This window comes from Plectropomus leopardus, chromosome 9, assembly GCF_008729295.1.
Source record: "Plectropomus leopardus isolate mb chromosome 9, YSFRI_Pleo_2.0, whole genome shotgun sequence".
Classification (NCBI taxonomy): domain Eukaryota; kingdom Metazoa; phylum Chordata; class Actinopteri; order Perciformes; family Serranidae; genus Plectropomus; species Plectropomus leopardus.
In genome coordinates, this window is record NC_056471.1 from 13,918,470 (window position 1) to 13,946,364 (window position 27,895).

At 41.0% G+C, this 27,895-nt stretch overlaps 1 protein-coding gene across 1 annotated transcript in view; it reads right to left on the reverse strand.

The window, feature by feature from the left end:
* frmpd3 (FERM and PDZ domain containing 3) overlaps positions 1 to 27,895 on the reverse strand; it is a 50,913-nt gene continuing 23,018 nt past the window's right edge. The window contains exons 2-16 of the mRNA XM_042493447.1: positions 18,497 to 18,609; positions 17,259 to 17,413; positions 16,998 to 17,100; positions 16,661 to 16,706; positions 15,860 to 15,964; positions 11,514 to 11,621; positions 8,763 to 8,894; positions 7,676 to 7,795; positions 7,207 to 7,343; positions 6,531 to 6,657; positions 6,011 to 6,100; positions 5,575 to 5,754; positions 5,181 to 5,349; positions 3,615 to 4,499; positions 1 to 2,893 (exon numbers count right to left, since the gene is read on the reverse strand). Of these exons, the coding sequence (XP_042349381.1) occupies positions 93 to 2,893; positions 3,615 to 4,499; positions 5,181 to 5,349; positions 5,575 to 5,754; positions 6,011 to 6,100; positions 6,531 to 6,657; positions 7,207 to 7,343; positions 7,676 to 7,795; positions 8,763 to 8,894; positions 11,514 to 11,621; positions 15,860 to 15,964; positions 16,661 to 16,706; positions 16,998 to 17,100; positions 17,259 to 17,413; positions 18,497 to 18,537 (5,199 nt within the window). The 5' untranslated portion in view covers positions 18,538 to 18,609 and the 3' untranslated portion in view covers positions 1 to 92. The remainder of the gene's footprint in view (positions 2,894 to 3,614; positions 4,500 to 5,180; positions 5,350 to 5,574; positions 5,755 to 6,010; positions 6,101 to 6,530; positions 6,658 to 7,206; positions 7,344 to 7,675; positions 7,796 to 8,762; positions 8,895 to 11,513; positions 11,622 to 15,859; positions 15,965 to 16,660; positions 16,707 to 16,997; positions 17,101 to 17,258; positions 17,414 to 18,496; positions 18,610 to 27,895) is intronic.

Below are 27,895 nucleotides of genomic sequence, written 5' to 3' on the forward strand. Positions count from 1 at the left end.
AAAAAATGTAAACAATAAACAAATGATGAATTTGGATAGAGTAGTCACCCACATTCTGGACTGTTTTGATTACATCCCTGCCAGATTTATTCTCACTGGGCAGGCAGAGTTTTGATGGGTCGAGTGAGTGAGCTCATGTTATTGATGTTGGAGGAGACTTGAGGGCTCACTGTCTTTGTCGGCAAGCTGCTTGAGTGTCCCATTGATTCCTCTGCTGCACGCAGAAGCAACGTGTAGTTGATGGCTACTTCCTCAACCTTTCTCAACAGCTGCAGCCTTTGGGTCTCTGAACGAACCCCTCTGACCAATTTGATGAAGGTCTGAGTTAGTTCACACAGCACTTGAAAGCTGGCTGTGACAACAGCAAGCATTCGTGTTGGGCTTTTTTCAACACTTGCAACTCGTCGACAAGATGCTCTGAATTCTTTGAAGCGCACCGCCAGCTCCTGTTTGTACTCTGCAATCTGTGAGGGCTGAAGACGAGCCTCGCCCTCAGCTTGTGGGCTGTTAGCACACTGACGCAGAATGGCGAGCAACTCATTAGCATCCAACTGGGCATTGAGGAAACCATCAGGCAAGCTGAAGCTTTTCCCCTGTAGAGCTTGTACCCGGGATAGGCTCCCCTCCAGTGTACCGCAGGCTCTCAGATCAATCTCTTGTGTCTGTGGCTCCTCCTCTTCCTCCTCCTCTTCCTCCCCACTGCAGTCCTCTGCATTAAGAACCTGGAGCGTTTTGCTTACTACAGGAAAGGTACGTGAGTCCAGCTCCATGCCTGGAAGGACCTGAAGGGGTATTGAGTATGAGAGCTCATCCTTCTCACTGCTTTCATCTGCTGCTTCACACTTTCTGTAGCAGAAACAGAATGAGCAGCATTTATCCTTGTCATCACTGTCTTCACTGGGCAGGGTCAGCAGCACCTCGTTAGTCCCTTCTTTGCTTTCACGCAGTAGCTCCTCTCCCTGAATGAAAAACACACCCTTTTTCCCTTTCCCCTCTACCTGATGGGACTGAGTGTGGACTGGCTCTACTGGGGTAGGGAGCCTCAGCCCTGTGGCCCTCACTCTCTCCATCTCCTTCTCTAGACTCTTGGCTTTGGGCCTCACCTCTGCATACACAGGTGTACTAGTACTGTTATCCAGCTCTCCAATGCTGTATCGCCTCTGGAGCTTCTTGTATTGTGGCGCTCCCATGCAATCTGTTTGAGAAGTACAGGTGGGCAAGCAGGAACCATGCTCTCCCCTCGGCTCTCTTGACTCAAGGCTGGTAGAGCGTATTCGTGTGGTCTTGATCTCTAAGGTCTGAGGTCTCCTTGTGCCACCTTGTGCATGAGGGACTTCGGAGACTGCAGGTGGGGTCTTCGAGATAGTTCTGCCTCTGTGTTGTGTCTCTGTTGAAGAGCCAACTGGTGTGTCAGGTAGTCGCATGCCTCGACACATTCGCTTACAGTCACAGCTGCGCCGCTGCTCCCTGGAAATACCTGGTGCCTTTAAGACAGGACTGGTGCGGAGCTGGCAGGCACAAGGAGTGCCTGAGGGCACAGGTGAGGATCCCTGGGGCAAAAATTCTCCCTGGGATGACTTGGGTTTCAGCAGCTCCTCTAAGAACTCTAGTTCATACTGGCGGACTTTCTGCAACTGAGCCCTTCGCTCATCTGTTTCTCTTCGCATTCTTGCTGGGAAGGTTGCTGAAAGAAGGTTTCTGAAGCTCAAGAAAGGGGCACTGCGCTGGGACTTCCCCTTACCAGTGCCTTGCTTCTTTGAGTCTCTTGCTGGGAGAGTGGATACCTTATCTACAGAAGGGCTAGGTGTTGTTAGATCATCTAAAATGGGTAAGGTTTTTATGGGGCATTTCTGAGGCTCAGGGTGGGATTTGCCCTGGGCACCCTCAGTCTTGCTGTCAGCTGCCTCTTTTCTCTCTGCTTTTACGGGCAAACGAGGGGAGTACTTGGTTTGTATTTGAGGGCTGGGTTTTGCCAAACTAGGATCTGCTCCTACTCTCACTGCATTTTCTTTACTGTTAGCAATCTGGAGGCCTTTGGCCCGAAGACGCTCATCATCTGTGGGGGAGGAGGATTGAAATACCACTATCTTCTGAACCTGTGGGTCTTTAAGTCTTAGTTGAGGCCCAGGCTCCTGTTGCACTGGGCATGTGCAGAAAAGGTCGTCAACTGGCAGAAGTTCTGTAGAGCTTGAAGGCTTCATGGTCTCACTAGAGGCAGTCTTGGCATCTTGGCACATAATAGTAGGAGAAATCTTGGCAGAGGCAGTTCTGTCCATAGGTAGGAGTATAGGTAAGGCTTTGTTGCTAGGATCTGTATTCAGAGGTGATGTTGTCTTCCCCTTTATACCCTCGGAAACATTTTGTGTCTCCCCAGAAGAATTTGATAACTTCTGATCTTTACTGACTCGAGCTGTCAGTGAAGCACCAGACACTTTAAGTTCTTCAGGTAATTTAGAAGGGGGATCAGGGGTGTTTGCTTTGGTGGACTCAGAGTTTGCTTTCATTTCTCCTTTCTGTTCAGTCTGAGCAGTGTCTTGATTGCCCCCCTGCTCTGTCACAACACTGAGTACTGCAGAGTCTTGACCGGGACTAACTTTAAAGGGAACCGTCTTGCTAAGGATTACTTGCTTGGGTGGACAGCCAGCACGAATTTGACCCACAGAGAAGGCCCCAGTCCCTATGGTCTTTGCAGTGCAGCCAGGGATAGCCAGGGGAAAGTCACGGCGGCAGAGGATACGTTCTTTGTTGATATGGTGAGCCAACAGATAGGCCTGGTTCTGGTTCTGCTTCATAGCTGACACCATCTCAGAAACATCTGTCAATTCAGAGGAGTTGGTTTCATGGCCTGAGTCCAATGATGACTCAGGTGTAATGGCAGCTAAGACAATCAGCCCTGAGGAGGAAAGCAACACAGCACATTGTTAGGATAATCATAAAACAACATACATAATTTACACAGAGATATTAAAATGTCATACTGGTGTCATTCAGTAATCAAACAGACATTTGCCATTGAGTGGACTCATCTTGATTGTAAAATAGCAAAAAAATAATTTTGAAATAGATTTAATTTGCTCCCAAAACCAGTCCTTCAGGGTCATATTTATATCCACCTTTCAAACTGATATACACCACTGGGCTTACCTTATCCAGCTTTAAAGAACTATAGGTTTTGCATGCAGATGACTAGCACGTTTCCTGTTATATGACCATACTATCTAAATGATTAAGTTGACATTTATCTTTCAAATACATATCACATTGTGTAATTATTGGATATTGTTTATGTTGCTTCCATGGTGCATAAAATTTTCAGCTCGACTTTAATATTCTATTTTGGGTTGTTGGTAAATTTGCCCAGCGTCCTATAGGAGGTTGTCTTGAACCTTCTATCTTAATTATATGCTGTTTATGCAGTTATTACACATGCGTTGCTACCACAGAATTAAGATTGAAGGATTTTCTTTTCATTTCAAAAGATAACAAAAACTGATGTACAGCTGTATTACATAAATTTGTTAAATGTGGATAAAAAACTGTAAACTTTATTGGATCAGTACTACTGTTAATTTTTCGTGTGAGATGTGGGCCATGGGATGACTGAGGCTGTTGACCTGCAGTCTGTGTTGGCTGTTGTGGGTGATGGGGGTAGTCCTCAGAGGCTGCCAAAGCCTCTAGTGCCTGTAAGGTTGACACCAGAGCATCATCAAGCTCCTGGGCATGATCTCGCACTGTTCTTGTGGCCACATTATCAATTAATGTCACAGGCACATCTCCCTTGGCTTGGGCCAGCTTCACAGAGGCAACCCCTGGGCTGGCACTGGTTCGAGCCTTCCTCCCTCTCTTTGGGTCATCCTCATCTGAGCTGTTGTCCCTGAAGCCAGGTGGTGGGGCAGCAATAGCAGGTGGTGGTGGTTGCAGTTTCTCTCCACCACCATCTGCCTCATCCTCCTCTTCATTCCCTGGGGGCGGCAGGGCCATAAGGTCAACAGCGCCTCCATCTCGAGAGGCACAAGCACTGGAGCAGTGTTTCCCCGAGCTCCCACTACTGTTTGCTGCTGCTGACAGACCCTCAGCTCTATGCCTGGCTTTACAGGAGTCACAGAAGTATCGGGAGTTTTTCTGGGATTGGCCCATTGTTTGGGCTCGGATTCTGAATCCTGCATTCTCCACTACTGGGCTCTCTAAAACCCCAGCAATTTCCTCTGTACTATGTTGTGTAGGATCTGACTTTGTGCGGGGCCGCCCAGGGGGCTCATGGGAAATGAAGTTTTCATTGATGTCGAGTTCAGCTTCAGCGTGTGTTTGGAGTTCTTGAAATTGTTGTTGTTCTCGAAGGTGGACATGACATAGGCCGAGATGCTGAGGCTCTGCTGGAACTAGGGCCCTTGAGGACCCTGACTCCCTGTGTGAGCTTTCCCTCTCGTCCCCTCGGCGCCCTCCACTTGGCAAGCTGGTTGCCCCAGAACGTGGGTGAGCATGGTGGGAGCTTCTGTAATCTGAGGATAGAATTGTCAGAGCAGTGGAAAGTTTGAGGTGTTAAAAACTAGTGGGGATAGAGAAGATCCAGATGGGAAAGCAGAGGCGACAGCTGGTGGTTACATGGGGATTATTTGTTATTTCAGAGATGGATGTTGAAATTTGAAGTTTGTTTAAGGTTGGAGGTTAGATTCTTGTGGAATGTGATGATATGATGATCCTTCATTTATGTGGACTTCGGGTTGAGACAGCAGATGGCAGAGGATCTGTTCATGTTTGAACAGAATATTTATGATTGCAGTTAAAAAAAAAAAACCAAAATAACTGTAAAATTCCACATTATTCTATCTTGGTAAAAAGAAATATGAAGAATCCCATTCTAATGAATCACAGTTGAGATGAGAGGAGAGACAGCAGAGGGCGCCATGGGATGGTAGTTCCAGAATAACCTGGTTACTACAGGTAATGGTTTCAGCCAATGAAGAAGCAGATCAATGTCCATGTAGGGAGAACATATAATGAACATTACCAAATATTGCCTGACATGCAATATGATGCTGAAAGAAAGACACTTGTACAACTCTAAATGGGTGATATGAATGTTTCATCCTAAGCTCCTAAGTAAACAATAGAGTATAGAGTGTATATCAGACCATTTGTTCCAAATGGATCTTTATAGATCAAAAAGCCTTGTAACATACCTGCCTTGGTCAGTTGAGACTGACCAGGGGTCCGGAAGTAGATGGTCCGTTTTGGATCTACAAACAGCTTGTAGTAGCCAGAGATGAGGCATGCAAAGTTACTGGCATCAGGCCATTCCATGAGCAGGACCAGGGGCTGCAGTGGGTGGGAGGGAGGGGAATTAGGAGACTATTTAGAAGACAGGCAATGAGCATTGCCTGCTCATTTTGTAATGACCTGATGAAATAGAATTTACAAAGCAGTTTTGTTCTCTATAATTTTAGCATTTATACATTTAAAATGGAATCTCTAAAGAGATTGCATGTAAAATACATATTTTCCTTCCAGCATAATGGTCTGTGTCTCGGGATTATCAGAGAGTGCGCATCTTTGAAGACCATGTTATTGTAATACCTTGGCCTCATGGATTGTCACCTCCACACGAGCCACTCCCTGGCTCTCTCGGTACAGCTGGATCTTGGCAACCCGACTGAACTCGGCTAGAACTGTTGTGAGGTTGTTTTTCAGGTCAATCACATGACTAATGCCATGGCGAGGACCCACCAGTAGTGTTGTAGCTGATTGTTTCTCATCCTGGAGAACACAAGAAGTTTAAAGCTAATTACCTACACTTACTACAATATATTGAAACGTCAAATACTTTTTTTTAAAGACTTTCAAAATCCACAATTTCCTTAAATTGTTAATTCAATGCATTTAAAAAGCATGTTTCTTTTTTGACTACATGCACAGCTTTGAAGACATAAAGAAAATGAATGGACCATTCTATTAAGTAGAAGAGATGCATGCCTTCTGTATTCTTATACACAAAGATTCAAAAATGTATTACCAGTCCAACAGTGTGGAACAGTATTCCACCAAAAGGTGGGAGGTCATTGAGTACACGCATGTACTGCAGCTTTCCTTGGAGTGGAGGGACCTGTCAACAGAATGATAAACAAGAAAAGCTCATATCTGAGAGGAGTCCTCCTGCAGCATTTCCTATGTCCTCTTGGGGACACTGTTGAGCCACAGATGTGGATCATCAGGTCTTATGCAACAGTTCCATCTATAGAAATGAAGGACTTGTCCTAATAAAAATGACTAGTTATCAAGCAGACACAACCATAGAATACAATAAATTAAAATCTCTACAGAATCAGCGAACTGTTGAGATTTAAATGTTCATAGTCATCAAGAGTGTGGCAGTTTGGCGAGAGATCTGTATACATTTGCAATGCTTACAAGTGTATTATAATAGCAGTATAAACAAACGCAGTACAATCATCTACAAAGAAATGCCTTAATATTTCAGTCGTGGAAATAGTTACAATGAATACTTAGTGTTGACATTTTTTAGATGGAGGAACCTTGTTGCCCGATGGTGGTGGATGCTGGTAGGTCTTCAGCAACTGAGACAGACTCTTGCACACATTCTTCTCCTTGACTGTTGGGAGTAAAGTGAGGGGAAGGAAAGGCTCCAGTCCCCACTCTTTTCTGTAATCAAGAGCAAGGGGTGAAATGGAAGAGTTTAGACACAAGGGAAAACGACAGAGGAGTAGTTATTCAGAGTCCAGGGAAACATGTCATAACTTAAAGGACGAATTTTCATCGTACCACTGGAAGACACAATGAGCCTAACTTACATCATGTTTAACCCCCAGCTTGTCATGGCCACCCTGTGTCTATTAAAGGCACAGTGGATCTGTTCTGCTTCCCTGCTTGTGATGGCAGAAGCTAATTACTTGCAAGGTTGAGGTTTTGAAGTGTAAATGAGCAAATTGAGGGAGAGATGTAATTTCACAAAGCAATGGATTTCTTTCTCTCATAATGACCCCGGGAAAATGATCCTTGAGTAATTTGAGTTTTTAATACTATTGGGATTAATTATTAATCAATTAGACATTATTGAATGAACAAACTTCACTCTGGGACTTGCTGATATGGTATACAGAATTGTTAATGAGGCAAGAAATGCAATACTTCAATTCTTGTGTGTAATTTCTCACATGTTCATTTGGAAGCGAACTTAGTTTTCGGACTTACTCGACATGCTTGAGAGAGATCTTCTGATTGGGCCGCGCGGAGGACACAGTGATGTAGATATGGAGCGCAGCCAATCGTAATGTGATGTCAGATTTCCAGTCCATGCCAAAACGCTCCTTGATGACGTCATTGCGACTCTGTAAGGACATGTTGAAATGTTGTTTTGTACACAGTTGATTGCAAACAACACTCTTAAAAGACTGGACTTCTTTTGTAGGTCGAATCATTAGTTTAATTGCCAGGGACGGCTTCCAAAATTCATAAGACTGTTGGATATCAGTTAATGTGAAAGCTTTTTTGGAGAGCTTGCCACAGGGTCATCATGTCTAAAGCCTGACTTGGATGTATATAACTTTTATAACTGTAAAATCAGTTGAAGAAGGCAAAGCCCTTGCTCTTCAAGGAGAAAGCTCTCCAACAGTGTCATGAGGTTGAGTGACATCCTTTTAAACCCCCTTTAATCCAGTACCTGTATATAGAGGTACTCAAATGCAGCAGGGTCTCTCCTCAGCAGGTCTGCAGGGTCCTTGGGGAAGAAGCAGATGCGGAACAGACACTTCATCCCTTGGAAATAGGTTCTATGCACCACCTGAGGGAATACGACAATATCAGATAGATAACCAGCTATATCTTTGGCATCAGTCACACATATCATTGTGTACAGGGTTCCCATGGTCATAGAACACCTGGAAAAGTCATAAAATATCATATTTTCAAGGCCTGGAAAAGTCATGGAATTAGTAAAAAAAATTGAAAGTTTTAGAAAAGTCATGGAATTGGGTTATGATTACAGACATTGTTACAGTAATCTCTGATAGATAATCTTGTATAAGGACAAATTTATTTTCTGTAGCTGTCGACGTAACAAAGTTTTGTTGACCACCGTACATTTATTTTTCTCCTTGCGTTGTTTCTTCCCTCATTTATAGCTGAAATTATGTTTGAATTATGTTTGAACATTGAGTCATATATGTAACAACAACAACAACAACAACAAACCACTGGTCAAGAAAAACAAATTATTAGGGGTCCTTGAAAAGTCATAGAAAAGTTTTGAAATTTTGCCTATGAAAATGTGTGGGAACCCTGAATGTAAATTTACATAGGTGAAGAGGGTATTTTGCATTCTGAAAATCAAAGTATGAATACAAAATAATTTTGCGCTGAAACAGACGTGATTTAGACCCCAAAATCCCAGTTTCAGTGTTCAGAATCATCTGACTTGTGGAAATATTTTATGCCTTAGGTATCAGTTCTGTGCTGTTTACTTTCCAGGGGTGGCCAGGTCAATGCCTTGAGAGTTTTGTTACATTCCTCGGGTGATTCCAGAGGATTTTTTGCCGTTTGGGATGGTGCATTTTCTTGCTAGGGAGCCCACTACACAACATCATAACAGCACAACATTGCATGGTAACAAAATGATCAATGTTATTCAAGTGTTTTCATTGTTTGACTAGGCTGTGTATATCCCACAAACACATATATCAATTCAGTCTTTTTTGTTTTGGTTTTTTTGACACAAATCTTACACTAATTGCCCTATTTTGATTTCTTACATGTGTCAGGGGCTGGTTGTCCTGCAGCAGCTGCAACTTCTGATTCTGGTCCAGACCACCTGCCTCCAGCACCAAGGCAAAGTGCTCAATGTAGCGCAGTGAGAGGCGGTCTTGCAGGGAGGAGATCACATCCTGGAAGAAGAGATGAGAAAACCGATTAGACATTGAAGTACATTTCCACAGTAAGAATGCATTCTCTAGCAAAATATATATATTTGATGTATGGAGGCTATTTTCCACCCCATATTCACTTTGTGTTTGTATAGAATTGTTGTCAAATTGATATCCTTGTGATCTGTTTTGGCTCTTTACCTTGATACTATATTTGTCATTTTGTGCTGAGGATAGGTCCAGATATTCTTTATCCTGCACAGTGCATTGCATCCTATTTAAAAAAAAAAAAAATCTCTGTATGTTGGTGTGTGCAGGGCAAACGTTAGCTCTTGTGTAGATCAGTATCTGTGAATACTGATTTAGAGCTTTTCTCATATCCTCTTTCTAAAACGTACTGAGAACACAGTCTGAGGGGAAAGTCACAGTTTATCACATCATACCCTGGGCTATGCTTGAGGATAAGGTTTCATTATTTCTTTGCCCTCTTAATATATTAGAGACATGGACATTAAAAAGGATTCTATTGTAGTGATTTGTTGCCATAGTTTGCCTGTAAGACTAAGTATGGAGGCTCATTAAGAGCTTTAAAGTAAGTACACTAATGGTTTGCAGTCTGCAAGCAATTTAATTGACACTGCTTGATGTAACCTATGCAACAGCTGTCTCTGAAAGACAGGGATAAGCAGTTTTAACTGTATTGACCTGTGCGGTTTGCTTTAAACGCCACCTGGGGAAGCTACAGAATGCTATAGATTGTAGCCTAAAATACTGCAGGAAAGCTTCTTTAGTTGACAGACAGTCTAATAGGCATATAACTGGGCATCCTGTTGTGGAATTGATTTAATCTGTGGCATTGTTTTATTGATCTGGGCCTTCTTATTATGCTGAAATTCCATTTAATTAGGCTGACAGGAGTTAGCTTCCTCCATCTCCCCTTTAAAGTGCTGCCGTGTTTCTCCTCTCCTTCCTCACTCTCCCTCCAAGAGCACAGGAGAGATTTGTGAAATCTAATAGAGTCTGTTTAATGAGTCTGCTCAGAGATGTCAGACTCATCTTAGAGGCTGACATTAAGACACAAATGACCTCTGCTTGATTGAATTTATTTGTTGCTATACTGTCTTGATTACATAACATCTAGATTTTCATCATCTAGATTTTCAAATTCTTAAAGATTAATTAGAATTAAAGATTTCTATTCATTCTCTCAAAAAACACTTGTTATATGTATAAACTTCAAACTGAGGACTGAAGCATTTGTAGTTAATTTATGTGTTACAGACCTTGATAATATGTAGGAAATCATGTTTGCCGGGGTTGATAAACACTTAATATGAAGCTCTGCCTCAATCCTTGTTACACAATGTTAAAAATCCTAAGAAAATAATCAGAAATCGTCATGTTTTGTTTATTTCTAATAGAATAAATATTAAACCTAGAGTAATTATTTTTTTAGCCAACTTTTGGCAGTGCATCAAGCTGAAAACACAACCTTGACATTATCACCTTATTAAGGTGTGTGTTAGCAAACATTTCTTAATTACGCTATCATTAATTTGGAGTCACTCCTGTCTAGCTGTGCTTTGGTCTTTAACAGCCCCTGAGAAATTCAGCTTGTCAGCTGCTAAATGCTCCACTATGTTCAGATACTGGGCTGGCACGGTACAGTTAATCTTCAGAGGGTTTTTTTTGTTGAAAAATGCCACTGATGAGAATGGGGAGAGTGAACAAAAACAGTAAAGTTGTCTCTGAAATCCTACATAGAACTGATAATTACCTGAGGGTTAATCATTACAGACTGGACTATGACGGCTTAATACAACAAGTGTGAATTTGCAATAGCTGCAACCATGTACACACATGCATCTGTGTGTTGCCCCTTTTTGCCTGTTGGCATGATCAGTTAATCTGACCTGTCCTTTGGCTCATGATCAATATTTCCACAATATCTCAAGGAAGTCTGTTAATCGATTTGGAAGTTATATACCTATTGCGATAGGCAACTCCCATTATCACCAGGGTGTAGATCATAAGTTTAAACTGCGACACAATATTATGCACATTCTTTGGACACAATGCGGTACTTGCCGATATCATAAAGTCTACCACAATGTGATTTTGATTCGATTTAACTGAGGTGCCTGCGATTAATATGTGATGATATCAGTAAGTATTCTCTTGTCTTTTTCTTGGTGCAATGGTGCAAGCACCATTAAATGTTTAGCAAGGACGTGTGCTTTGGCAGCAATGGTGACACAGACATGCCAAAGGAATTTTGAAAATAAAGGTGTGTCTTGAGGATGATTTATTAATGTTTTTACTTTCCATCGATGATATTGGATAGTTGATCATTGAATAAATATATAGATCCAGATCAATGTACTGTTACATCCCTAATTGCCATGGCCCCCTTTTAGCCAGTTGACATGAACACTAACACACAGTTTCACACACATACACACACATGACCTCCATGTTAAATATCAGTCTCCTAGGGCAAAAATATGGCCAGAGTGGGGAAACGTTTGTGGACTGATCAACCAACAAAGTGAGCTATAGAGCTGCTGGTGGCAGCAAAAATCACACAGATGTTGAAATTCAGTTGCCTTTTCCATGTGCACAACTGCAGTGAATACATACCCTAACAGTGGTACGGCTATCAAATGTAAAGGACTTAATCTGTCCATTCTCCAAGAACACCTTCAGCACATTTGGTATGAGTAGCAAGGAGTCGTCCTTGAGCATTGTCTGAAAGAGATTGAGGGAGAAAACAGCTTTGGTTTAGTGAAGAAAAATGATGGTATGTGTGAGAATGTGCCAACATGTATTTATTTGTACAATACAAACACAGCTGTAATTGCAGGTCTGTGCTTTGCTACTGAGACAAGACAAATGAAAAAGAAGGAGGCGCTTTAGGAGGAGTGTTAAGAAACGAAGATGTGAACAATGGAGGGGTACTTTAACTGAACTCTGGACAGACTGAGAGGAAGCAAAACTCTGCCTCAGGATGCCCACCCTATGCATTGTATCAGGATCAAAGATGGGCTTATTCAGTGTCTCCAGTCTATCCATTCAATATGTATGCCATGCAATAAAGTTGGGTGGTTGGAGTGAAAGCATTCACTACAGAGTTTCGTGAGTGGAGGAGAGGCCTGATTCAAGGTTACTGCTTTTACTCAAAGCCCTCGTTAGAAGAAAAGTTATAATATGCAGTTCAGCTCATTCTTGCTAGGATGTGATGTGATGTGACAGACACCCTCCCCCCCCATCCCCCGTTTTTTAATCTTGCTGAGGGCTTTTTAAGCAAATGATTCAGTTCCCATTATGTAGTTTCAAAGAACTGCCGTTGTGATCAGAGGAAAAGGTTTCTTAATGTGATAAGATAGACCTAAGGGTTTAATGTGACATGTAGCAAGGATGCAGCCCAAATGAATTACACCATAATTCCGAGCCAAAACAAAATCAATCCTTATCTTTTTCCTCTTTCTGTTTTTTTATCTGATGGAGGGCATTGTAAGAACTGTAGGCAGACATTACTCATGACAGTAAAGGGATGTGGATTTATTACAACAATATATCTCAGAAAATGCATTTAGTTGAAATGGAGAGCTGTGTCCACAGCAGATGCCCGGCAGTCTGTTTTTGGAGAACTTAAGTATTCAGAAGGCCCAACAAGCTGTTCTTTTGTGCAGATTGGAAGCGACTAAAGCCTGAGTTATGAGTCAACAGATCTTTTTCCATACTGCAGCATTAAAGCGAGGGTGAACCAGTGAAAAGATGCCACAAACAGGTCTATCACTTCCCATCACGAGCCACTACCTTTGTTCTTGTTAGTGAGGGAGAGCTGGAGCGGATTTGTCACATGCAGGGAAACTTTTAGGAGAGGAACATCACAGCTCATTGCCATGGCCTTATCTCTTTCCCCATTTATTTTTCTCAAACACCAGGCTTTAAGGCCAACACTGGTAAGTCTTCAGATGATCAATAGCAGCCTGTGGCTCCTGATTAGAAATGTCTTGCCTTGCCTTGGGGGGTAGTGGCAGGAACATCTGATCTTTGCCAATCATGTTCAAATGGATTCACATTCTAAGAGAGAAACAGGGTGGGAGATTAGTTGAGCAAGGCCTTGTGTTCACCAAAGCGTTTTTTTTTTTTTAGCTGAAAATGCCTGAAGATCGTCAGGAAATGCCCAGCTGGGAGCACAAAAGAGTGCTGAGAAGGCACAGCATTTTTTCACCTGAGTTACTTTGGTTTGTCAGGTCATACCCCACAAGACTCAGAGGATCGGCTGCTAACACCCTGGTGCCAGACACCACTGGAAACCCTCTAAGGTTCTGTGTCAGGTCAGAGCGAAGTCTGATCCAATGAGGCCCCACTGTGGATCAGGGATACTTCTGGGGTACCAGCAAGTCTCACACATGCTCAGTCAGATTGGGATCTGGGGACTTTGGAGGTCAGATTGATGCCTTGAGCTCCTTGTCACCATTTTCGGGCCATTCCTGAACAGTTTTGGTGGTGTGTTATGTTGCATTGTCCTGCTGGGGGGCCATTGCCATCATGAGGTGTTGATGCCCTGAGCGGGTGTTAGTGGCCTGCAGTGGTGTCTCGAGGGCTGGAGTGGGTCATACATTGTAATGAAATCCTTTGAACTTTGCAAGCCAGTGGTTTAATTGTTTTGGCTTATTGGTGTGTGCAGCATATTGACATATTTCTCCTCCTTTTCATTGTTTTTCAGAACTTGTCCCTGTAAGATGTGATGGTTGGTCTTTTTGTGTATGTCCCGCCCCGCCTCCACTGTAAGTGGATGGCCAGCAAAACGGAGCATAATGTTTTACCCAAAGTTGAACATTTGTCACGCCTCAGCGCTCAGGAAAAAACACCAAACGTGCAGTGCTCATCACTGAGAAGATGCTTGGCACCTCGTCACACCACTGACATTTGTAGCATAATGGATATATGCAGTGCTACAATTGCAAATAATTAAAAAAATACACTGGCCTCAGAAAAAAAAACACTTTGGTGGACACAGCTCCAAAGAGAGGAGACCCTGTTCAGCCCTCCTATAGTATAGCTCAAGCCATAAATAGAACTGATGGCCTTTGCTAGTTTGTGAGAGCACCTTAATTTAGATCTCATAAAGGAAACCTCAGGGTTCTCATGATGCTGACGACCTGTACTGCCAGGGTAGAGTGGATGGTTAAATCAGTAGTAATGAAAAGCGAGTTCAAGGCTGTCTGCCCAGCACTCTGCATTGGCTTTGTCCAAAGGTTATCAGAGACCTGGTGGTCCATGTGATGAGCAATCCCGCTCGCTACCTTCCTCCATTAAGTGTAAATAGAAAATAGAATGATGAAATACCCTGTGCTCCAACTTCTGATTCTTTATTGATTGTCTGTTGCTTATTATCTTTTGCCTCCCACTTTATTTATAGTGTAACCCCCCTTAACCCTTACCTCCCTAGATCCTTGATTAAACACAAGAGATAAGGTACTATACTGAAAATACTTGTGTGGAGAGGTGCTGAATTGTATACTTTCTTTTTAAAAAAAAGCCAGTCAGTACATTTACATGATGTTAGAAAAAGTCAAATTATACATTAGTCAGACCAAAAACTGGACTTTTAAAATACATGTAATGATGTTAGTCCGACTGAAATCGGACTAAATTGAATTTCTCGAAATCAGACAAACACACCCAGACCCAACTATTCCATCATGTAAACGCCATAATCAAACTTTAATTGGAAAATGTAATGTGTGCACTCATTATTGTAACAATTTACATAGCCATAAAAGGAAGCATTTTCTTCATATTCTATTGCAAACTTTAAATTATTGTTAAATTCCCCTTGAAATGTAAAGAAAATTAGTCCACCTAGCTCAGCACTGATCGCCTGCCATATGTCCGCTTTTCTTGTATCTTGGTAGAATTAAAATTTTTGATCATACAGTTCAGGGTGTTACTGCACCAAAATAAATACTTTTCATTGTCCAGATCGGCCATGTTTTGTCCGCAATGTCTGGTTGAAAATTCCTTTTCGAATGACAGCCGAAAGTTAAAATTTCTTAACTTTGGACAACAATGCCATCTACAATGCTGGTATTCTCTGCTGGCCTCACCTAATTTTACTGTCCTGTTCTCGTTCACGAAAATGACATCTGGTTTGCTGTCTGCGGGATTCTGTATGAACGCAGCTTTACTCTTTGATGATCTGGCACCCAGTTGCTACCTTTCTATAAAGTCTCAACTTAATCTGCATGCTGTGCCCAGAAAACGTCCTGAAAACAGCAAGTCAGAAGAAAATAAGAAAACAGAGGCTGAAGACAGTTTTTGCAGATAAATGCAACACCACACACTTTTAGTGAGTCATAAGTGATGATCAAGAGGGATTGCTTTTGTATAATGTCTCTACGTTGTTTTTTAGGAAACTCCTGCATAATAAATCTTTTATGTTTCTTTAGACTTTGCTCTTCATTTAGCAAAAAAAACAAAAAACAAATCTACAGTACCCTCTCCCCCCAATATCTCAAAATAATGTATTCTGAATAAAGAGCTGCGAAATAAACTGTTATTTTGTCTACCTAATGTGTGGGAACAGGTGACAGCTTGTGTACCACTGTATTTTCATCCCACCCCATATTCTCTGTGGCAAAATGCACCTTCATTGTGAGCAGAAAAACCACCCTACCTTTTTAAAGTAATTATTAAATGTTTTTTTTCTATGATTAATATAAAATATGAAATAAAATAAAAATCATGTCAAAAATCAGTCAGGAAAGCAATTTATTCCAGGCCAAACCAATAGGCCAAAGGCTCAAACATACACACGGTATGGCTCAGACTCATATTAGGATAGACAGAGGATACTTGAGGCTTTTGCGCTTGCTGATCAAACAAAAGAAATGTGCAGCGGGAGCGAGATGCTCAGGGTAACAGCATGTGTTTGCATGCACGTGTCACAGAGAGACACGACTAGTTGAACTTACTGAGTCTGGGTCGCTGATGGACACTTGCTCTGAAAAGCGCACTTTAGGCGGGTTGGTTCGCAGGCGGGCCTTTTTGGCTGCACTTATGAAGGCAGACTTAGGTGACTGAGGATAAGAAGAGGGAGTGAGAGGAACTCGTGAAACAGCTTGAAAGAAGAGACATCAATGAAAGAAAAGCTCCTGTGACTGCCAGTGCTTAAGAGATGTGTGTTAGAGAGCCCGCTAATGCTGCTGCAATGCGACAACTGAAGACCTGCTTTTAACATGAAACTCACCTGCTAAAAGTTTAATTATTTATTCAATTGTTGTGCTTGGTGGTCTGAGCACAATAAAGATGTTAGAGCCAACACATTGGAAAATCCCTGCAGAACCGTTGCATATGAATATAGGAGCTACCAAATTATAAAAAATAAATCAGAGTTGAATCTATTTGCATTTTAATATCAGTATTTCATCTTCTAAAAATATCCAGTTTAGCTTGTCAGCTAAATAAATTTCTATTTCCTCTCTATGGATGGATGCACACACAATTTTTATTGAATAAGGTCTCGTGTATGTGTTTATGTGCCTACTGTGGAGCTGCTCTGAAAGGGGTTACCAGAAAAAGATACCTTAATGTGTAGGCATAGCTATGAATACTAATGTATGTCTGCACTGCATTAGTGTGCACTGTTGAAACAGAATACTATACAGCGTTTCTGTATGATTCAGAGTGACAGAAAAAGTGTTAAGACTGATAAAGAGTAAGAGAAATCCTGAGGGAGAGCAACATGAAAGAGAGTGAGTGTCCCATTGTACTACCTGATGGGGCTGCAGCACAGTGAGAACTATAGTGTCTTTGCAGCGTCTATGGAAAGACAACAGAGAGTGGACTGGGTTAGATAACGCCATGGACAGCACAGCATTTGAAGAGCTTTGCCAGTTTGTATCTGCTATATCCTCATTGTCCTTCAGCTGTAGAAGGACTCTCATCCTCTGGTTTGTGTTGATGTAACGCATCACTGGCAATAATAAGCAGTTGGTTCCTTTTGATCCACCCTCTTCACCCATGTCCTCTTTACTTCCACCTACCAGTGTTGCTGTTCCCCTGGCCCTCCCCCTCCCTCTCCCTCCCTCCTGGGACAGTAAAGGATGTTACCTTACAAGGTCTATGACTCTCTCTCGGGGCGCGTCGCTCACCGTCTCCTCGTTAATAGCCAAGATCTGGTCTCCAGGGAGAAGCTTGCCAAAGGAGGGGCCGTCTAGGGATCAGATGGAACACACAGCCAGCATACAAAGTCATATACACGCAGTAAAAAAGGAAAGTTTAATTTGTGTCAACATAGGATCTCCTTCTCACATTTAGTCACACACACACACACACACACACACACACACACACACACACACACACACTAACCAGCAGAGACGGAGCGTACAATGACAGGCCTCTGGCTGCCTGCAATGAAGCCGAAGCCTTGAGTCGGGTGGCGTTGGATGGTGACGTGTCGAGCTGAGGCAGGACTTAGGGTACCACTGTCCATACCATCTTGGCTCTCCTCTAACATTTCAGAGCTGCAGAGCACACGGACACATTCATAAATATTAACACAAATAAATATCCACATGCATTTTTTATGCCCCCACACCAGCGATAGCTGTGGTTGGAGGCAATGTTTTCGGGTTGTCAGTCCAAGAAGAAGAACACCGTGAAGGATTTTCTTTAAATTTAGCACAAAAGTTCACATGGACTCAATGATTAACTGATAAGATTGTGGTGGTCATATATTAGAGTTCAAGGTCAATGTGACCTCATCTGTCTCACTCATGAACGCGATATCTCAACAATACCTAGAGGGAATTTTAGCAAATTTGGCACAAATGTCCATTTTGAGTCAAAAATGAAGTGATTAGAATTTGGTGGTCAAAAGGTCAAGGTTCAAGGTCACTGTGACCTTGTATGTTGCCTTCTTGTGAATGTGATATCAAAAATACCATGAGAGAATTTCTTCATATTTGGCATACACATCCACTTTGACCCAAGAATTAAATTATTAGAATTAGTTGGCTGAAGATCAAGGTCACTGTGAGCTTGCTTCAGTCTCCTTCTCGTGAACACAATATCTTTAGAAGGCCTTGAGGGAATTTCCTCATATTTGGCACAAAAGTCCATTTGGACTTAAGGATGAACTGATTAGAATTTGGTGGTCAAAGGTCAAGGTCACTGTGACCTTATAAAACATGTTTTTTCCATGACTCAATAATTTGTAGGCTAATTATGACAATATTTTACACAAATGTCTAATAGGATAAAATGATGAAGTAATGACATTTCATATCCAAGAGGTCAAAGCTCAACTTAACTGTGACATCATAATATTCAGCAAAAACACTTTACTGGCCACATCTGGGTCAGATACTGAATTGGTGGCACATATCGTGGGTGTCCACCTTGAAATTGTGCTGAAGCTATAGATCTTTTGCGCTGCCGGGTTGAAGATGTGTGTGAAGCATCCATGTTTTTACAGACAATGTTGTAAACTGTAATCGCAACATGACAGGTTTGCAGAGGCATACAAACACAAGGCTGTAATTCTAGTGGAATATTCTCTCTGTGCAGAGAAAACAAGTGTCAAGGTCAGGTGTTGCACTGTGTACCTGTCACATGCGTTCGTGTGTCCATCCTGGACCTTGGCCATCCCCTGAGAGGAGGGAGCAGCATGGGACAGGGTCGCACTGCAAAGGCCGCTCTCTGTTCCGCAATCATTCACCTGCACAATAGAAAGGAGGACACAAAGGATGCAAGCATAGAAATAAGATACCCTGTTTTCCCTTAAGGATGCCAAAATACTCTTTTGTAGGTTTTTCTGTGTTGAAACCACAACTTGTCTAAGTGCAACTTGGAACGCTGCTGCACAGAACAATAAAATGTTAGATGTGGAGGTGAAATATGTAACATTTAAGATTACAATCTCAGACACCTTCCAGTGTCAACAAGTTAGATTTTGCTTCTCACAAGGTTCTGTATTGTTGTGAAAAAATGCACAAGCTGAAAGCAAAAATGAAGGCAATTGCGTTGCTAAAAGCATCTGACATTTGAGGCCTGCATTTAGAAAAACGGCAATTATCAGCGACCTATAACATAATGCACAAGAATATGTAAGACGTTAAGGTCTCTGAATATGCCAGCCTTTCTCACTGTGGACCAAGCAACTGCTGTTAACCACACATGCTCTTTTACAGATGCCTGTGTGGGAGGCAGTGAGAGCAAGATTACCGAAAGACTGAGTGCCAATATGTATGTAGCACGTGGGTTTCCATGTTTGTGGCAGAAAAATGACTAAACAAAAAAGGGAAGAAATGATTGTGTGAGGGGAAAGAGAGCCAGATATTTAGGCTGATAGCTGTGATCCAGGACTCGTGATCGCTGACTAAAGATGAGACACTGATTGTGATGTTACTGGTGCAGATGAGCTAAAACAGAGACACAGAAAAAGACCACGGCAGCACTGTTGATTATTATGCAGGGATAAACTTGAGTGCAAATACCTTTCTGAGTGCCACAGGCAGAGAACAAACTGTCAGTAACAGGGGGCTGAGTCACAATCGTCAATAGTTCGGATTCATATTCTTGTCACTTGTTGTTTCTGATAACAGTGGCTTATGGGGGAGCATGGCTCATTTACAATTCCAGCGATGCATTACTGATCTCTACCTTGTATCATGGTATCAGATGAGGCTTGATGCATTGTAGATAGGCTTCATATTGAGCTCAGTCCATGACTAAAAATCCATTATGCTACGTGTGCTTTGAATTTCAATTATCTAATCATTTAAAAAGATTAGATTTGAATAAAAATCTCTGTATTCAATATTCAGCTAACTTACAAAGGATCATCTGTCTGTATCAAAGGTGCACAGCAGTGACAAATGGCGCTGCACCAGCTGGTTCTGCCTCTGAAAAGGATTAGATGTTTTTGATTGAGAATGATTATTTTCTCCTTTGATTCTCCCAATGGATTCTGACAGTGCACCTTCTCTCCCCATTTATTCTCCTTCTTTCTAATGTCTTCCTGTTGCCGCCATCTGTCTCCTTCTCCAGTTGCTGGAAGGACACTCATTCTGTTGGATCCTCAAGGAGGTGCCAGTGACGAGCCGTTCATCAGGTATGTGTTATTTATGAATTGACAGTAGCTCCTCAGCACCTCTTCTCAAGTACAGAGAAGCCAAGATTTGACCTTAGCAAGGAGACTATAGAAAAATCCTTGTTGAGAAAAGCCTACACTTAAACTTTGTCCAATATCCATAGAGCCTTTGTTGCATTATGAGTCTTTTTGTATGTATCAAGACCAAATATGAAAACTCAACTATAGCTAGAACTTGTGCAGTGCCACCAACATCGTTGTTACACAAGCATGCGTGGATCAGAAACAGAAATGCGTCCTCCTCTGTTTGTTTTTGCCCTGTGGCTTTGTGGATTTACAGCTTTAAAGTCTACAGTTAATTTAGAGTTTTGACATTCAAAATAAGTGGTGAGGAGGAAGTGAACAGAAGGGAGAGCGATGAAGGTAGCCGGGGGACACTGAAGCTTGCACGTCTGCAAAGATAAACAGCCATTCAGCAGAGGGGCAGACCTTTTACTGAGAGAGGACACCAAGGAATTCTGTCAAGAAATGATCCCCAAGGGCATCGGCAGGCCTGCCCGTTGCTATGACTACAGCTCTCCGTTGCTCGTTGAAGCTCGGGTGGACAGAGCGATAGTGGGTGGATGAGAATAGTGATGTGACTGCTCTCCGATCACCCCGCAGCCACTGTGGCCAGATGCCAACATTTCCTCGGGCGCCAGAGGTCACGGCATCACATACCTGCTCTTCCTCCAGTGTCCCAGTGTGCAGCAGCTCACCAGGCCTCAGGGTCCACGAAGAATGACCTTTCACTTATTATCCTCCCGGGCCTGCATTCTAATGGGGCTATCATTAGCTTGGAGGGACGCTGCGTTTCACACAGCAACATTACTGAATAGTTTCAGTTACAGTGTGACGGAGTGAGGGACGAAGCCGGTCAGGCAGTCAAGTAGTCAGTCAGTCTCTGCATCTTTATAACCAGCTTCCAGTTTATTGGGTACAGCTACAACTAAGGCTTGGTGTCTGTACTGAATATTACCAAAATTTCCTTGAAGGTATCGACCGAAATAACCCAGTAACAGGTAGTATTGAAACTTTTCAAGTCAAACAATACCTTCATTCAATCCCTTTTGTACCTAGAGCGAGAAAAAAAAGACTTTTTGAATGGTTTTGCTTGCAGCCAATCACTTCCAGCATTCTTCGATTTCATACGATATGTGATTGGCCCCCTTCTGAAACAGCTGCAACCTGTACAGGCTATGTTGTGGTGAAGGCGAGTGCGGTGTTTTTAAACAGATTTGGTAGCTGAGGTGCCACCAAAACGTTCGAAAGTATGCGTCTATTCTTCTGTGAGATATGGTGGCATTTAATGCAATAGAACGCTTCCATTCACATGATGGGTATCAAATAAATTAGGAAAAAAAGGTATCAAATGAAGTACTCTGTTTGTATTAGTATCATTTTAAGGGTATTGGTATTTGTACTGGTATAGACATTTTTTTAAATGATGCCCAGCCCAGCCTCAAACCAATAATTTGTCAGAAATCTAAGGTTTATCATTTACTTGAGAGATGTTGATGCAACTCTAATGCTGAAGACTGTAGTTTGTGTTTATGCCATGTTTCTAACATTTTTTTAAAAACACTGAGAGATAAGTATGATAAGCAACATAAAGAGTTTTAGCATATTTTTTTAACTAAAATGTAGCTGAAATGTGTTCCTAATAATTGGCAGCTCAGTGTATGATATAATAATAATAATTTATACGAAAGCCATAATTTATACGAAAGCTGTTAGAGAAATAAGAGAAATAAAACAAGTTGGTATACATCTGCAGTGTTTGTATACGCGTCTACTCCCAAACAAGATGAGACAAGAATAAAAGTAATAATAATAATTAAATAAGCTCAGCTAATCCAATGCTAAACTTTAATTTCTCTTTCTTGTTTGGCTTTTTCTTTTTCTCTTTTCCTGTCATGGGCAGATTGTCACATTATTTGAGAATTAAGTCTGAGATGAAACCCAGATTCCTTATGTCTAAAACAGAAAAAATAACTAATGGTCAAATGTTCTTTGTTAAATAGAATTACATAAATGAAGCCCATTCAAAAATGTTTAAATGTTTTTGTGGAACTGAAATGGTGAAGAGTGCAACAGCCTGTAGCTGCTGCAGCTACTGTGGAAACTGAATGGGCTCTGCAGGAAATTTGCCGTGAAAGACGGCAAATTAGTTTAGTCTGAGAGCAAAGATGAAGGACATCTTAGCTATTTTGAATACAAATAGTAAAGCTTGAAAGCTGCATGAAAATTAGACATACCACTGAGAACCATTGAAAAGAGGGTGAATAAGTTGCCTCTCGTAGCTGTCCTGCATTGTGCTGCACTTACAGTCCGTGCTGCCAGCCAATGCACTTTGCTCAGTTTGCTCAGCTGTTTTTCCACTATAAATTTAGCTTAATTTTCAGTTAAATTTATTATCAGAACTGCACTTAAGTTGTTGTTGGGCGTGTTTACACCTTGTTGAAATAATTAATGTGATCCTTGCTTAATAGAGGACGCTGCAGATGCTGAAGAGCAGCTTATTTCATTGTGCATCTGTCTCACATTAACCACAGAAAATATCTATTCAAAATTACATAAATCCTTTAATACAAATAAAGCCTCTAGAAATCTTGCTGAGACCTTGGTGATACACATGCTTAAAGAGATATAAATGTCATGCCTGGTCAACTAAGCATTTATAAGTTTCATTAAAGGCATTAATAGGGAATATTGTTGGAGAATATGAAGAACTGTATATAGCCTATTTATTGAAATGGCTAACTCATCAACGGGCGAACTCATATGGAGGACATTGAGCTCGACAACACTGATTTATGCATTTAGGGTAAATGAATGCAATGTTATTTCTGCTTGTGCAACATTATTCAGACTTAATTAGTTTAGCCTATTCCCACATGCAGTGGCTGCGGCTTAGCCTTTTGGATGCTACGTCTTGAATGTAGATTCTTAATTATGGTTTAATAGGAATTGAAGAGTCAATTCCAGTGACAATTAGCATAGCACTTCCACATTGCACACTGAATTATCTGGCTACTTACCCTGTTGATGCTTGAGGAATTTTCACTTATTTTACTGTTGCACTAATTGTTAATCTCTCTGATTAGATGCGTCTTTTAAAAGCCTGAATTATAAATTGTAATTTGAATCAGAGATGGAATCAACTGCAGAAACTTGGGAGTTGTGCAGCGCTAATTGGAAATTGAGGAGAGTCGTAAGTGACTGTATGTTATTGGATCATTGCCTTGAAAAGCCAGACAATAGGTGAGAACTATCTCAGTGATTATTTATGACAGACAGACAGATGAACAGGCTGAAATTATATCCTCCAGCTGGCTAAATAATTCATGAACATAAGAATACATCAGCATCAGCGCTGGCATTTTGTCAATTCAATCCAATATTGGTTTTCCCTCGAGGAGTTTTCGTTACTGTAGTTGTATACAGCTCTGTTGCTTAATTTGTGTTGGAACCATGTTAGAAAACTGCTCTGAGTAGACTTTTATTACTTTTGATCATGTAAGCTGAAGCTTTGTGTGGCAGCAGTCATGGCAGTAAGTTTTACAGGCCTGTTATGGTTACAGCTACTCAGAGAGCCAACAAGGTTTTATCCACGCCAGTGTTGGTCAATTGACTGCTTACTTACAGTCATGGTCTTCAGACAATTATTCCTGAAAACGTCGGTGACCTCCTTAGCTGATGTATTGCACCATCATCTGTTCAAGATTTTATTTATTTTCTCCCAATCCTGTGATTTATGACCAAATACCTGAAATTATTGATTTTAACATCAGCCTTAGTTATACTTTATGTTTATTGTTATTTAGCCAAGGTGTGAGTCCGTTAGAGTTAGACTCATGTCATACATTTGATGACTTTAGACTCAACTAGAAAAAATCACTTGCAACCCGACTTCGGGCAAAGACTTGAGACTTTCTTGTGTCTTGCAAAACAATGACTTCACACCTCTGCTAATTAGCAAATGTTATCATGCTAACATGCTAAACTGGATGGTAAACATAGTAAACTTTAATCTGCAAAACATCTGCATGTTAGTATAGTCTTTATGAGCATGTGAGCTCAATGTTAGCAGAGATAGAGATAATGTTAGTGTAACAGCATTGCTTTGTCTAAGTAAAGCCTCACAGAGCTGCTAGTGTGCCTGTAAACTTGACATCCATTTTGACAGCAGTTGCTGTTTCACATTGGCTAAGAAACACAAAGAAACAGTCAAACATAGTCATAAATGGTCTATAGCTAGTCATTTAATAAATAAAGAATAAGGATTTTTGTGCAAATTGATTAATATCCAAAAAGGTACCCTCAAAGTCACTACAAGGTAATTTCTTTCAAGTCCAATCAGAAACTGCAATCAATCAGGGCGATAGTATTTTCTTTGATGCTTGACCATGGTCAAGGGCTTAGTGATGAATTACCCGCACTGGAATATAGCCAGACAGTTAAAGAGGACAGTGTCGGATGACATGAATATACAAGCAGTCGTGCCATACACGTTGCACACATGAGCAATTTATTATAGTGATCCTGAGTTAAGCATGCCCTTAACTCAGAGTGTTTTCTTCAACTTCGGTTCAAATAGTAATCAAAAATGTGTGTTACATCAGTGGTGTCTGAAACACAGCAGACATACAATCTGTTGAAATTCACATTATAACAATGCACACACGAGAATTATCCAAAAACAAATAATATTTTTCCTATTTAAAACTAGACTAATTACTAGCCAAATGTGTACTATATGCATGAAGTAGAGGTGAGGAGAAAAACTGATAAAGCATAATATCGCTATATTTTTGTGTGGCAATATCCTATCAATACACAGATGGCAAGTATAGATTTTTTTTATTATAGAAATTATTGATTTACAAATACAATTTAAACATTTAGCATAATAGAATAATGAAATAACTTGCTATTCAGTCCAATAGGTACACCTTACTGCAATAAAAATGAAGTGAGAGACTGACAACTTTATCTGTTAGATAAAACAGATGTTGACAAGTCCCAAAAGGAATTTGGGGACATGAATTGCAGTTAAAAAATGTAATAAATGTCACTATATTTTATCACAATATTTAGAAAAAGAGGTAGTGCTTCAGCATTGGGATTCTCAGTGGAGTGCCAAAACTCAAATCTAGTAGCTTATTCCAGAAAATTGAAACGGTAGCACATCTGAAGTCTTTAAGTCAAGGAAGACAAAATACTCTCATTTCACTTATTTATTTGCTTCACATCAATATAAACAAATGCTTGCACGTTTCGGCACAAAGCCTTTATCAGAGCATTTGCAGTGTTGTGCAAGTTTAGTTTTATAACAATACTCAACATATTACAATACATTATTAATCCCAATAATATTGTATTGTGATAATATTGTAGCTGGGGGGCCTCTGGTGATTTCCACACTTATTTGTTAGCTGCTGATACAGACAAATTAAACAAATACACATAAGAGCATGATCAAGCCAATGGCAGTGCTTAATAGCTGATGTGTAGCAGTCGATGTCTGCATATGTCCAAGACAGATTTGCTGTCTTCTTATGCAGGAGAAGGTTATGGAAGGAAATTCTGATCTAAGCAACTTGTTAATGCTTTAATCTGCTGCATGACAAGATGCATCCTAATCATGACTGAAAAAAAAATTGGACAGCAATCACTAGAAAAGATAATGCAGCGTAAAGATGGTGCATCTTTCAGTATCAATTACTGCGATATCTAATTTTACATACATATGTATGTAAGTCATGATGCATACTCATACTTTCCATTCAATCACTGAAAAATCCTCTGTCAAGCTAGAGTGCAGGCTGCCAACATTTCGTATCAAATGTAGCAAATCCTTGAATCTGCAAAAATCCTGTTAGGATTATGAAAGAGGCGACACAATAATCTCCCCTAGTGTACTGTGAAATGAGCCTTCCTGGACAAAGATACTCTGCCTGTCACATGTCTGGCCTCTAGGAAGCTGCAAACATGAAAGTCAATCTGGCAGCATTGTCGCCACTGTCTTCAATCTGTTTTCAATTGCTGGCTACGATAAAACAAAAATATTTGTGTTATTTTTTTGAAAGGATTTGTGGTTTGTGGTGACAGACAGGCCTTTGCACTGAGAGAGCCAATCAAATGAAGCCATCGGCATTGGGCCTAATCCTTTCTGTCACTGCAGGCTGCCCTGGCCAATCCCGCCGAAATCCTGCAGGACAACACAGACAATTTATTCTGTGGGGAAAGTGAAAGCTGATATATAAAAGTCAGTCCTGAACATCCTTACTGATAAACTTCTCATTGTGTATTTTATCTCCAGGATTGGATCATATAAAACCTTAGGCAGTCCTTTGACGAAAATTGGAAGTGGCTAACATTGCTTTTCCGTCTTTTTTGCAAATCCTTCTTCTTCCGTCCTTTCTGTACTATGCAGTTTTATGCAAATTCAGTCATATACTTTTGACACCTTTGACACTCATGCATACACATTGAGTGATTCCTCAATTTATCTCACATCTAATCTGCTTTTCCCAATTTTTCCCACTCTTGCAGGTAGATTCTCCAGCCAACCTCTCTTATCCCCACTACCAGGTAAACAATACAAACTCCATCTCTTTAAGCCTCACTTGACATGCTGGCTGCTTGCTTGTTCCACCCAATTGTCATTCCTGTCATATGAAATACAGATACAGACACAAAGATTTGCGCAGCTGCAGGACCCATCTCTCTGTTTGTATCTGGCTGTGGTCACCTGCTGGTCTGCCTGCTAGCATGGCTGCATCCTTTCCTCTCTTCACACAAATGACCTCCCTTGTCGGGCCAGATGGCTTCCGTTTAGAAAGTGCTGCTTACTGGTTTCTCACTTTCACTCTCTGAGCTTGTTGCCTACCTATACTGTTTCTCTTTGTTTAATCTCGCTCCCCCTCCACCCCTCTGTCACTGCCTGACTATCCGTCTGTCACCACCTAGCCTCTCTACTTCAGCCAAAGCTGGCTGCCTGTTTGAAAATGGATTGTGGCTGTGGGCAAAAGCAACAGCTTGAGTGGTGATTGATGCAGAAAGGAGAGAGGGGATCGGCTCTTCAGGATGTAATTTGTGTGGAAGATGTCTGCTGAATGTTTACAGACAATTGACTCAGTTGTTGAGCTCTTTACCTGTCTTGTGTCAAACAATTAGCCACTTACTTTATTTGTTCTGTCCAATGTTGAGCCAGTACGCCTGAAGGGTTGGAATAGTTCATTTGGTTATCACTCAGTGACAAAAAGGTTGTTATGTCAGATGTGTACCAGATGTTGCTTAGTCTCACTAAAATGTGTATTTACAGCCACACAGGTGTGTATGCATGGCACTGCCTACTTGTATATATATGTTCTTATGAGAGTGTGGATTTGTTTTTTGCGTAGTGTCTCTGAGCAGATACATGATTGTACCTTCGCAATGATTTTTACGTAGGAAGATTGAGGAGGCAGCTTAATTGAAAGAAAAGATTTGGTAAAAATAAGTACACATTTGTGTTTTAAAAGGCACAAACTGATGTACAGATGATCTTATTGTATTTAGAGCGGGGCAATATGGCTAAAAATGTTATCACGTTATGAATTTTCATATCAGTCACTACTAATAATTATAATGATACATGTGAAATAACTATGTCTTTCAAGGTTAAAGGCTGGTTTGTGCACCTGAGTGAAGGTTGAGTTATATTCAAATCAGTTATAATCAAAATAATGCCAATAAATAAAACAATGAATAGTCAAAGAAGATAAAACTCTACAATCAACCCAAACTATGTAAACAATAACTGCAGAAAGTTTGTGTAAAAAGAGCAATTGGGATACATTTTTAGCAGATGAATCCTGTGAATGTG